This window comes from Bombina bombina, chromosome 2 (genome assembly GCF_027579735.1).
Source record: "Bombina bombina isolate aBomBom1 chromosome 2, aBomBom1.pri, whole genome shotgun sequence".
In the NCBI taxonomy this organism is placed as follows: domain Eukaryota; kingdom Metazoa; phylum Chordata; class Amphibia; order Anura; family Bombinatoridae; genus Bombina; species Bombina bombina.
In genome coordinates this window covers 170,289,004-170,302,525 of record NC_069500.1, presented here as the reverse complement: position 1 = coordinate 170,302,525, position 13,522 = coordinate 170,289,004, and the positions used below count along the sequence as shown (strand labels likewise).

Sequence of the window (13,522 nt, the reverse complement as noted above, 5' to 3'; positions counted from 1 at the left end):
AAGTGCTCTCACTGAGGCCTTTTTGCGGATACCTGCTATCTTTATGGTCTATAAATATAAGGTATTAACACATCTCAACATTTCCTGGAAGCTGTTATCGACAGGTAGGTAAAAGAACTTGTGAACAGTGGTTCACCATCATTTTATAGGCTGGGCCATTGTGGAAGAGGTGGGTTTATGGGCATGCTGTTGGTAGGTAGCACATTACCTAGACAGGCCGAGGTGGAGTTGGTGTCATGGGCAGAGCCAGTTTAATCCTCAGAAATTGGAACATGGGAAAGCATGCAGGCCTCTCAACCTGTAAAAATCCAACAAAAAACGGGTATTTACTTTCTACATGGGGAAACAAACAGATATGTGAGCAACATTTCTATCACAAAAAGTAAGGTCTTCATTTACACCACTGATTCCCAGGCAGCATGTCCAAACTTTCTTAAATAAAGCCTCAGATAGAAAGTCATATATAGTAACCTTTAACATGATGCCGTTTTTAGCACTCCATCATTATTTATCATTATCATATTGTTATATACATAGGCTGTGGTTTATTAAAAGTTATTATTATAAAATACTGATTGTATCGCCCTTCGAGGATAAACTATCAAAAAATATTATTTATTATTTTAAATAAAATAAATGTTGTTTATATATGTAGACACATCTTTCAAATTAGACAGCTTTGCATCAAAACTGTTGGCAATTAATTTTAGTATATTCATTTTTATGTTTTTAGCAGGCCAGCAATATCAATAAAACCATTTACCAATGAGAATTGGTAAATGTTCCTACAGATAACAATTATGATTATAAGTATGATGTCTTTGATCAATATGGAAGCCAATTTGCTATTTCATATATGCTAACACAGTACTGAATAACCTGGCCAGAATCCTACCAAAACTATGTAATAGGGCCTTGTGATGTAGAGGTTTAACCAACCTTGCAACAGTCACCAGTTTGTCACTAAAAAGGGTTAATCAACCCTTTCCACTTTAACCAGATAGTCACAGTACATCCACTTCAAACAAGCCTGTGACTTAGTTCAGGGTTAGCAAAACACTCTATTGTCTGTACTGGACCTAGAAAATTACCAACATTCCCCTGTAATGCAACCCACACTAAACTATCTCTGCTGCCACGATTTAGGATTATTATATGGAAACCCAAAGTAAAACTCAGTAATAGATTAAAATCCTAAACACAATTTGGCAAACAACATTCTACAACACAATGTGCCATCTTTGAGAAGCAGTAGCCCACTTAGGAGCCAAATTCAAGTTAGGTTAGTAGAAACTTTGGGGTTTAGCATTAGTTTTTTTTTTGGGGGGGGGGTTGTTTAAGGATGCCAAAAGAGCTTAATTGTTGCTGCCCGTTTCAGGGCATATTTTTTAGAATAGGGTATTTATTTATTTTTGCCAAAAGAGCTTAATTGCTGATGCCATTTTCAGGGCATTTTTTTAGGACACGGTTTTTATATATTTTTTAAGCAAAAGAGCTTAATCGCTGATGCCCTTCTCAGGGTCTGGTAAGGGGGTTATTTTTTTTACAGGCAAAAAAGCTGATTACTTTAGGGCAATGCCCTACAAAATGCCTTTCATATGGCAATTTTTCATTAACATTTTTTTGGGTGCGGGTTTATTTTGTTTTTGTCAAGCCCCCATCGGGTCTTGAACTCTAGTCTCTCATGTTGTATCCCAGTGACTTTCCACTGAGCCACCAACAGGCTTTAGTTGTGAAGGCTTTCCTTTTTGTTTTCTGCTTTCTCTCTCTGGCTCCACTTCCTGTCAGCTGTTGGTAATGTGCAATTGCCAACAGACTATTTAAAAAGAAGAATCCTTTTGCGGTTTACTTTCTGGTTTTGACCTCAGCTTGTTCCTCATTCTGTTTATGTGTGAGCCTTTTCTGGTTTATCCCAGTGACTTTCCACTGAGCCACCAACAGGCTTTAGTTGTGAAGGCTTTCCTTTTTGTTTTCTGCTTTCTCTCTCTGGCTCCACTTCCTGTCAGCTGTTAGTAATGTGCAATTGCCAACAGACTATTTAAACCTGCCTGGCTAATGAGTCTTTGCCCTGACATTGAGTTCTCTCAGTCTGTTCCTCTGTTTGTGGAAGAAGAATCCTTTTGCGATTTACTTTCTGGTTTTGACCTCAGCTTGTTCCTCATTCTGTTTATGTGTGAGCCTTTTGCCTTGAAGCTTAATTTTGGACTGACCTGCTGGATTTTCTACCTTGTCTGTTTTCTGATCAAGCCTCTGGATTTGCCTTGCACTGTATTAATGTATAAATTTCACAGGTAAGTTTTTATTTATTTTAAGATAGGGATCTGGCAATTTTAATTTAAAGTTAGGGGGTTGTTAGGTTTAGGGGTTAATCGCTGCGTTACGGAGCTTTACGCTCCGCGATTGCAGGTGTTAGGCTTTTTTTTAGCCAGCTCTTCAACCATATGACTTTTTGCGTGAATTTGCATCTTTCAGATTGAACCCCAGGTGTGGATATGCAAATTTTTAATACTGGAGTTAGGATGTGCTGGGGGTGAGGGAGGTTAATAGTTTAGAGAAGTATTATGGGCTAGATTATGAGGCCTATTTATCAAAGGTCTGTCGGACCTGATCCGACAGTGCGGATCAGGTCCAACAGACCTCACTGAATGCAGAGAGCAATACGCTCTCCATATTCAGCATTGCACCAGCAGCTCTTGTGAGATGCTGGTGCAACGCCGTCCCTTGCAGATTCGGGGCCAATCGGCCACCAGCAGGGGGATGTCAGTCAACCCGATCGTACTCGAATGGGTTGAATTGTGGCTATGTCTGTCCGCATGCTCAGAGCAGGCGGACAGGGTTTTGGAGCAGCACTCTTCAGTGCTTGATAAATCGGCCTCTAAAAGTGGAGACCAAACAATTTCACAAGTGTTTTTTCATGATCGTTTGCACTCCGTTTAAATTGCGCTCATATTACAAGTTGAGCAAAATCACGATTGTGCTAGCGCAATCCTGATTTACGCTAGAATCCTTACCGCAATCTCAAAGCTGTGGTTAATTGTTTTCTAAAAATAAAAAGTGTCACAAAACACATAAAAAAATTACAAAGAACACTTACACTCATAATAACTGTATAATAAAGAAAAATGTAAATAAATATTGCACACAAGTTATAAGGGCTCAAAGATAGGAGATTTTAGGTATTAGAAAAAAAAAAATGCTGCAAAGGACTTTAACATTGAGATACATACATATATGTGTGTATGTATATATATATATATATATATATATATATATATATATATATATATATGTGTGTGTGTGTGTGTGTGTATATATATATATATATATATATATATATAAAAATGTATTTATATGTATTTATATGTGTGTATATGTATTTACAGACATACAGTGGGACCTCGGTTTACAAACGACTCGGTATACGAAATTTCGGTTTACGAATTCAAAATCTTGAAAAAAATTGTCTCGGTTTAAGAATTTTTTTCGCAATACGAAACAAATGTTCCGGGTTTGCCCCTCGGTTTACGAATTTTTTTTGCAATACGAAACAAGTGTCCCGGTTTGCCCCTGCATACTGAAGTGTGGGTAGCAGTTGGAGAGCCATTTGCAGCAAGTTGTTGAGCCTTTTGGAGCCATTTGCCGCAAGTTGTTGAGCCCTTTGGAGCCATTTGCAGCAGGTTGTGGAGCCTTTTGGAGCCATTGGAGCCATTTGCAGCAGATTTTGGAGCCCATTGGAGCCTTTTGCAGCAGGTTTTGTAGACTTTATTTGACTTTTTCTTTCACCTCCGGAACGCATTAATTGGTTTTCAATGCATTCCTATGGGAAACCGTGTTTCGGTTTACGAATTTTTCGCAATACGAAACGTCCCAGAGAACGAATTAAATTTGTAAACCGAGGTCCCACTGTATATACACATATAAAAACATTAATATATATATATATATATATATATATATATATATATATATATATACACATGCATTGGAGTCTTTTCCCGAATAGTAGATGAAAACTTGTAATAGCATATTTATGCAATATTCATATTTAATAAACGTTTTAACTTTGTATTTACTGTAAATATTTCACATTCCAATGTTCTGTACATAGCAGAATATGTTCTAAGTATTTATAAATAGATATTCCTATATATAGCTGTAAATATCTATACCTATATATATATATATATATATATATAATCATCTACTGTATATATTTATTGGATTAAATATATATTTGTTTAAAAAACATCAGATATATGTAGAAATATATATTTATGAATAAATAGAACATATTCCGTTACGTAAATAACATTGGATATTGAAATATTCCTATTTTCATGTTGGGTTAGCAATATTGCGAATATGTTATGCAGTTTGCGCAAGAGAGTGGGGTGATATGGTTTTTTTTTTTTCAACTTTTTTTTCTCCATTGACTTTTATGGGTGAATGCATAAATGCAATTTTCGACTTTTTGCGCAAGTTTTGTTACCGCTGGAGAAAAAAACAGTTTACTTTCAACTTGTAATACCAGCGCAACCCGACTAGTGGAATAAATTATAATCCTAGTGGAGTTTTCGTTATAGCGAAAACGTAAAATACTGTTCCACTTGCAATCTAGCCCTGTATTTATATACAATGTTTTAAATGTTTACATTGTATGCATTTTCTTGTATAATGCATAATTTAAGTATTGTTTAGCTTTTAATCACAGGGTTTTTTTTCAATGTTCTTTTTTATTTTAAATATTAATATTTGTTTTTCTAAATATAATTTTATCAGTCAGTAGCTTTACATAATGGTACTTGTTTGGCTTTGCAAAGATTAGGCAGTTACGTAACACTATAAAGTTGAGGCTGCTGTCTTTTATAACATAATAATATTTAGAAAAATAAATATAAATGTTTAAAATAAAAAGAACACGGGAAAAAAAGCTTTTTAAAATCAGTACTTAAAATAATATGCATTATACAAGAAATTGCATGTAATTTAAATATTGTATATACAGGTATCAACATAGTTCCTATAGTTTATAATAGTTTTTTTGTCTTACTAAGTTAGATCACAGACATGGTGTAGAGATAAGCGTTATGTGGAAGTTAGATGGGTGTTCTAGGGGAGTAACCTGCATTTTAATGTGCTAACATTGCCAGTAGTGCGTTATATTTCAAGCGCTGCCCTGCAGGTTAGGTACAGCGTTTTAGCTATATTTGTCTCAACACCTTTTCAGTGATGAGATTTTCCAGTGTGAGGCAGGTAGTGTAGGTTTTGTTACAGTTAGTTTAGGTATGTATTATTTAAAGTGTTCCTATAAAGAGAACTTTTTTCAGTAAAGGCTCTGTCTGTGCTTTGTAGGATCACTTCAGATACAGGCCCCCCCGCTGACAGTGCTGATGAATGGCGTTGTCGGCTGACTTTTGCATAAGCCCCGATCCATATTATTCCCAACAGGAGATATATTTCACTTGTCAGCCCCCTTTTTTGGAATATATCGACAGGCGGACTGCGAAGCAGGCAGTTTTTTGTCAGTCTGTAAATGTTTTGAATATCGAGACCTAAGTATTAGGATTTAGTATACAAACAGAGCTAAGCATTTGTGTGTAGAAGAAGTGATAACATAAGAAGATCTGCAAGCTCATCTGCTTTTGATGGGGTAAACAGCTATTTCATATAGAACATTAAACATAAAGAAGCAATTTCTCATATGTTTTATACTCTGTCGCTGGTATAACAAGTCATTGGAAACACAATAAGGTAAAAACAATTTTACTGCCCCTTTAATTTCTACCCTTGAGGAGGCACAGGAGAATGTAATTTTTCTGAGTAGTGTTCTACATGGTCTTAATAAATGTGTAATAATGCAAAAGGTTCCAACAGAACATTATCATTGAATAACAGTCTGGAACCGAAACTTTTGGCTGTACTTTATACTATGGCTACTGATCAAAAACAATAACGTTTTTTACAATGGGTGGAGCTTAAAAGTTACAATTTGTTCACCTGTATTTGTGGTTAATACCTATTAGAAAAAACTATATATTCCTGATATATTTCTTTTAGTGCTATTAGACGCCATGCTATGTGCATTTTATATTTTTTTTTCTTTTGTCATTACAGCCCAATATGAATTTGAAACTATTGTGATCTCTACATGCATTGGCATAGTATTTGTAGTAATTCTAGCCGTCACTTTGTGTGTATATATTTTTCACAGGTAAGTACACAAATTTAAATTTCTAAGTAACTTTCATTATGAATGCAAATTTAGGATAAATATTAGGAAAAGTACTTGCAATGCTAAGATTCACTGTTAAAGTCAAAAGGCAGCTCTATCTATTTTGCCTTGATGTTGAGTATGTTGTAGTTGTATGATGTACCTGGTGACGTTTTTTGAGAAAACTATGTATACGGTAGTGCATTACAGACATCCCAACCTGCAAAAACTCATTTCAGGGAGGTGGCTTCACCCGCTACTGCACCGCCACCCCCCCCCCCCACCCTCCCAGTTATATATTGGACACCTTGAAACCTTTTAAGATAGAGACTTATCATTAAAGTAGATTCCCACTTAAGTCACATTTAAAAAAGTAGCTTTATTGCACAATCACATACAACAAACCTATTTTCCAGTGATCATACGCTTGTTGAATGCTTAAATATTTTAGAATACGAAGTTTAATTACGTGCAGTAAATAAGGTAGTATTTGTGTTTTTATTTTATTAAAATCAGTGGGGGCTTTTTGGTTACTGATGCATGCTTTGAGGGTTCTATAACGTCCCAGCAACTAAAGGCATTCCTTAAAGAAACACTTTTTTTCGGATTTGGGCCACATTGGGCCATAGTACTTGGAGTTTCAGGGAGATTGCATTCCATTTGCTGGCATCAGGGAGCCGCTATTACAATCAGGGAGACTCCCTGAACTTCAGGGAGAGTTGGGATGTCTGGCATTATATGCATCAATTTTGTGTTAACAATTACAAATTTCTCATACAGATGTTAACAGCTAACAACAGCACATTTCTATAAACAGCATCCTCTCCTACAAAAATAAAAGAATGCATTCCACCTATTTTTCAAAATGTTCATAGTTGCAGCTTCCAAATGTAAGGGAATGAACAAAGAAAAAAGAGGGCGCTACATGGCACATACATGTAACACCGGAGAAATATTACAATGATCAAATCATAGTATTAATCACAATACGACACACCTCCATGGCACTAATAAAAGCAGGCTGGGATTTCACAATTTCCTAGTTAAAGGACCATTAAATACAGTATATTTGCATAATTAACAAATGCATAATAAAAACACAACGCAATAACAGTCTGAATTTCAGATGAGTACTAGATTTTTTTTTCTGGCAAACACATATTTGCGTATATACTGTGAACTCTTGCACATGCTCAGTAGGAGCTGTGCCTCAGAACGTGTACATATAAAAAGACTGTGTACATTTTGCTACTCGAAGTAAATTGGAAAGTTGATTATTATTTTTTTAAATAACATGCTCTGCCTGAATCAAAGTTTAGTGTTTAAAGGGACACTAAAGACAAAATTCAACTTTGCATTACAATACCAAGCGAACAAAGCAAATTTGATGATAAAAGTAAATTGGAAATTTGTTTAAAATTGTATGTCCTATCTGAATCATGAACATTTAATTTAAACTAGACTGTCCCTTTAAATACTACAAAGCTCCTCACAGTGCATGTGCAGTATAGAACCACTCTAGGAAATGTAAGCCATATAAAATAAAATATATAAATAAAAATACTAGTGTAAGAATGACATCTATTACTGGTGTCACAAAATGAATACTGTAAAACCAAGATATGGTCAGAAAAACCATTGATAGCAAAATAAATAGAGCTCAAACTATCACAAATGACATTCAGACAGTCAGAAAATAAAAATAAAATCACATGATGAAAATTAACCAACAAAAAATATTTTGATACTCGCATGATAAAGTGACCAAATTAAAATCAGCTTACTAAATAAAATAGAAATAAAAATAATTAAAAATATCAAATCTGCTAGTAAACAGAAAATTATAAATAATAACACAAAATGAGTTTCATTTTATAAAAAATATAAACTGAAAATAATTGCATGAAAATGAAAAACTAGATTGAAGTCCAGTAAAACAACATACAAATAAAACATGAATTACTATATCATAACACTACTATATATGACAATATATAGAGTAAATAAAATATTATTGTGAACTATTATAGAAATTTGAAATGCACCAATAATTGCGTCATGAGATATAATCTCAAATTCACAAACAAAAGTGAGTGAATGTGCATGGGGTTATACATGTTAAAAAGTGATATAGATATGAAAATAAATTAATAAATGTATTTTTGTGAGAGATTGGAGTAGTAAAAACATTATAGTTATATAAGTATTTAAAAAGCCATTAAATATGATCCTGCTGCAAAGAAAAACAATATAAAAATGCAGCATCAAAACTAATGTGTAAGAATTACAATAGTATCAATAAAAATTGTACATAAATTGCAGAGCAAAAATTCATTAAAATGACATATAGTACCTAATTAATCAAATGCAGTAAAGTCTATACTTTAATTGTGACACTTTAGAAATAAAGATTTGCATTTAAAAACTAGGTTTCTTGTTAATGTAGACTCAATAAACAATTATTAAAAACAAGATCTAGGGATCTGATCTATAGCACTGGTCATGACCATTTTATGATTGTTTGTATTAACTCAGTGCCAAGGAACAATATGGAGTAAAAAAAAGCTATCAACATGTTTCTATGATGTCCACTCCATTTCTGCTTTATTAAATAGGATGTGTGGCCTATATATTTTATCCAACATTTGTATTATAACATACTATATATTACAAAAGATTAATCATAAGTTAGATTACTATTAATACACAAGTTGAGTTGGACAAATGTTACATTTTTGTGGCCCTATTCATATGCACATTATTTATCTTTATATTTTGATTAGCAATGACACCTCATGGGGCAATTATGAATAACCATTACTGGTAGATAATGTATTCTTTAAAGTTGGAACTCGTATTATTATATAACAAGGTTGTTTACTTATGCAAAAATACTTTAATTAATATCTAAAATCTGGATATGTATAACAGGACACAATGGATAATAATGTGCTTTGAATTGTAATTGTACAACATGTAATCCAGTATGACTGTCTCTTTGTGTTTTAATGTGCAGTGTAAGGTAAAGTATATTCTAATGGTTCTGACATTAAAGCCCCTCAGTAATTCTGAATATGACAATATCATTAGCTGACATGAGTGGTTAAGAAGCTTATCGGAGATCCATGGGGACTGGAATTAGTCATTAATTTACACAGAGCATTGATTAGTTCAACAGTCTTTATGATATTCAGGACTAAGAATAAAAAAAAGTATTTGTTATGACACTAAAATCCTAGAAAGAATGGTCATCTTGATATGTATTCTACCATTCAAATATTTTGGAAAAAAATAGCTTAAAAAATAATACATTAACTGTAAAATATCAAATGTATTATTTAATAATAAAAAAGTAAAACATTTCAAAATTAACAGCTGAATGTGAATTTTCAACATTTTATTTATTAAAATATTTTGTTGAATTTTTCAGAGAGAAAATTACAAAAACAGAATGTCATGATTCAAATAACAATCATACAGATAATGTTTTAAATATATTTATTAAATTGCATGCTATGATTGACATTTGAATATTACATTCAATATACTAAAAATATACAATTTTATTTTCGGAAAAAATGTATGTTTGATAAGCCTTCAACATCCATATAAATTCATCAAATATTTGTCCTTTTTTTATAATTATGCTTTTCCATAAAAACTTTGAGATTATCATGTTTGTCATTTTTAACATGCTGTTTAACTGTATAAAATGTACACTTTGCTATGAGTTTATCTTTTACTATATTATGTTTGAATTTCAGAGCGAGGGAGTACTATTTTCCAAAAATTCCTAACCCAAAGTACAGCAACATTGTTAAGATACATGAAGAAATGACTGGAAAGGTATTTGTTGTACCCAAACATTACGTTAATTTTTTTTATTAATTTTACCAAAAAATGTATGAATAAAAATACTTGAATACAATGCACTGAACTAGCACATAAACGGATTGCTAGAATAAGCTTTTTTTTTCTGTGTTCTATATAAAAGTGAATATTTTAAAGCCTATTGCAGTTTTCTTCTTCTGTTCCTGTAATAATTTAAATTTAGAATTAACAGTTAAGCTAGTGGAGACTTTCCCTTCTCAATTAATAAAGTTCTGATTTAAAAAATAAAAATAAAATGTATCTGTATTATATATGGCTCTCTTACGGCTAGATTTAGAGTTTTGTCGGTAACGACCTGCGTAGCTAACGCTGGCTTTTTTCTGGCCGCACCTTTAAAATAACTCTGGTATTGAGAGTCCACAGAATGGCTGCGTTAGGCTCCAAAAAAGGAGCGTAGAGCATATTTAACGCAACTTCAACTCTCGATACCAGAGTTGCTTACGGACGCGGCCAGCTTCAAAAACGTGCTCGTGCACGATTCCCCCATAGGAAACAATGGGGCTGTTTGAGCTGAAAAAAAACCTAACACCTGCAAAAAAGCCGCGTTCAGCTCCTAACGCAGCCCCATTGTTTGCTATGGGGAAACACTTCCTACGTTTGCACCTAACACTCTAACATGTACCCCGAGTCTAAACACCCCTAACCTTACACTTATTAACCCCTATTCTGCCGCCCCCGCTATCGCTGACCCTGCATATTATTATTAACCCCTAATCTGCCGCTCCGTAAACCGCCGCTACTTACATTATCCCTCTGTACCCCTAATCTGCTGCCCCTAACACCGCCGACCCCTATATTATATTTATTAACCCCTAATCTGCCCCCCACAACGTCGCCTCCACCTGCCTACACTTATTAATCCCTAATCTGCTGAGCGGACCGCACCGCTATTATAATAAAGTTATTAACCCCTAATCCGCCTCACTTACCCTATAATAAATAGTATTAACCCCTAATCTGCCCTCCCTAACATCGCCGACACCTAACTTCAAACATTAACCCCTAATCTGCCGACTGAAGCTCACCGCTATTCTAATAAATGTATTAACCCCTAAAGCTAAGTCTAACCCTAACACTAACACCCCCCTAAGTAAATATAATTTAAATCTAACGAAATAAATTAACTCTTATTAAATAAATTATTCCTATTTAAAGCTAAATACTTACCTGTAAAATAAATCCTAATATAGCTACAATATAAATTATATTTATATTATAGCTATTTTAGGATTTATATTTATTTTACAGGTAACTTTGTATTTATTTTAACCAGGTACAATAGATAAAATAGTTAAAATAATTACAAAATTACCTGTAAAATAAATCCTAACCTAAGTTACAATTAAACCTAACACTAGACTATCAATAAATTAATTAAATACAATACCTACAATTATCTACAATTAAACCTAACACTACACTATCAATAAATGAATTAAATACAATATCTACAAATAAATGCAATTAAATAAACTAACTAAAGTACAAAAAATAAAAAAGAACTAAGTTACAAAAAATAAAAAAATATTTACAAACATTAGAAAAATATTACAACAATTTTAAACTAATTACACCTACTCTAAGCCCCCTAATAAAAAAACAAAGCCCCCCAAAATAAAAAAATGCCCTACTCTATTCTAAATTACAAAAGTTCAAAGCTCTTTTACCTTACCAGCCCTGAACAGGGCCCTTTGCGGGGCATGCCCCAAAGAATTCAGCTCATTTGCCTGTAAAAAAAACACAAACAATACCCCCCCCAACATTACAACCCACCACCCACATACCCCTAATCTAACCCAAACCCCCCTTAAATAAACCTAACACTAAGCCCCTGAAGATGTTCCTACCTTATCTTCACCTCACCGGGTATCACACCGATCCGTCCTGGCTCCAAAATCTTCATCCAACCCAAGCGGGGGCTAGACATCCATCATCCGACGGCTGAAGAAGTCCAGAAGAGGGTCCAAAGTCTTCATCCTATCCGGGAAGAAGAGTAGATCCGGACCGGCAACCATCTTCTTCCAAGCGGCATCTTCTATCTTCATCCGATGAGGACTGGCTCCATCGTGAAGACCTCCAGCGCGGACCCATTCTCTTCCGGTGACGTCCAACTGAAGAATGACGGTTCCTTTAAGGGACGTCATCCAAGATCAGCCAATCGGAATTAAGGTAGGAAAATTCTGATTGGCTGATGGAATCAGCCAATCAGAATCAAGTTCAATCCGATTGGCTGATCCGATCAGCCAATCAGATTGAACTCGCATTCTATTGGCTGATCGGAACAGCCAATAGAATGCAAGTTCAATCTGATTGGCTGATCGGATCAGCCAATCGGATTGAACTTGATTCTGATTGGCTGATTCCATCAGCCAATCAGAATTTTCCTACCTTAATTCCGATTGGCTGATAGAATCCTATCAGCCAATCGGAATTCGAGGGACGCCATCTTGGATGACGTCCCTTAAAGGAACCGTCATTCTTCAGTTGGACGTCGCCGGAAGAAGATGGGTCCGCGCTGGAGGTCTTCACGATGGAGCCGGTCCTCATCGGATGAAGATAGAAGATGCCGCTTGGAAGAAGATGGTTGCCGGTCCGGATCTACTCTTCTGGACTTCTTCAGCCATCGGATGATGGATGTCTATCCCCCGCTTGGGCTTGGATGAAGATTTTGGAGCCAGGACGGATCGGTGTGATACCCGGTGAGGTGAAGATAAGGTAGGAACATCTTCAGGGGCTTAGTGTTAGGTTTATTTAAGGGGGGTTTGGGTTAGATTAGGGGTATGTGGGTGGTGGGTTGTAATGTTGGGGGGGGGGTATTGTATGTGTTTTTTTTACAGGCAAAAGAGCTGAATTCTTTGGGGCATGCCCCGCAAAGGGCCCTGTTCAGGGCTGGTAAGGTAAAAGAGCTTTGAACTTTTGTAATTTAGAATAGGGTAAGGCATTTTTTTATTTTGGGGGGCTTTGTTATTTTATTAGGGGGCTTAGAGTAGGTGTAATTAGTTTAAAATTGTTGTAATATTTTTCTAATGTTTGTAAATATTTTTTTATTTTTTGTAACTTAGTTCTTTTTTATTTTTTGTACTTTAGTTAGTTTATTTAATTGTATTTATTTGTAGATATTGTATTTAATTAATTTATTGATAGTGTAGTGTTAGGTTTAATTTTAACTTAGGTTAGGATTTATTTTACAGGTAATTTTGTAATTATTTTAACTATTTTAGCTATTAAATAGTTCTTAACTATTTAATAGCTATTGTACCTGGTTAAAATAAATACAAAGTTACCTGTAAAATAAATATAAATCCTAAAATAGCTATAATATAATTATAATTTATATTGTAGCTATATTAGGGTTTATTTTACAGGTAAGTATTTAGCTTTAAATAGGAATAATTTATTTAATAAGAGTTAATTTATTTC

General features: G+C 34.3%; 1 protein-coding gene across 1 annotated transcript in view; it reads left to right on the top strand.

Moving 5' to 3' along the window:
- LOC128646891 (leukemia inhibitory factor receptor) overlaps window positions 1–13,522 on the top strand; it is an 82,336-nt gene that overhangs the window by 48,321 nt on the left and 20,493 nt on the right. Inside the window, exons 6-7 of the mRNA XM_053699698.1 lie at window positions 6,115–6,211; window positions 9,976–10,057. Of these exons, the coding sequence (XP_053555673.1) occupies window positions 6,115–6,211; window positions 9,976–10,057 (179 nt within the window). The remainder of the gene's footprint in view (window positions 1–6,114; window positions 6,212–9,975; window positions 10,058–13,522) is intronic.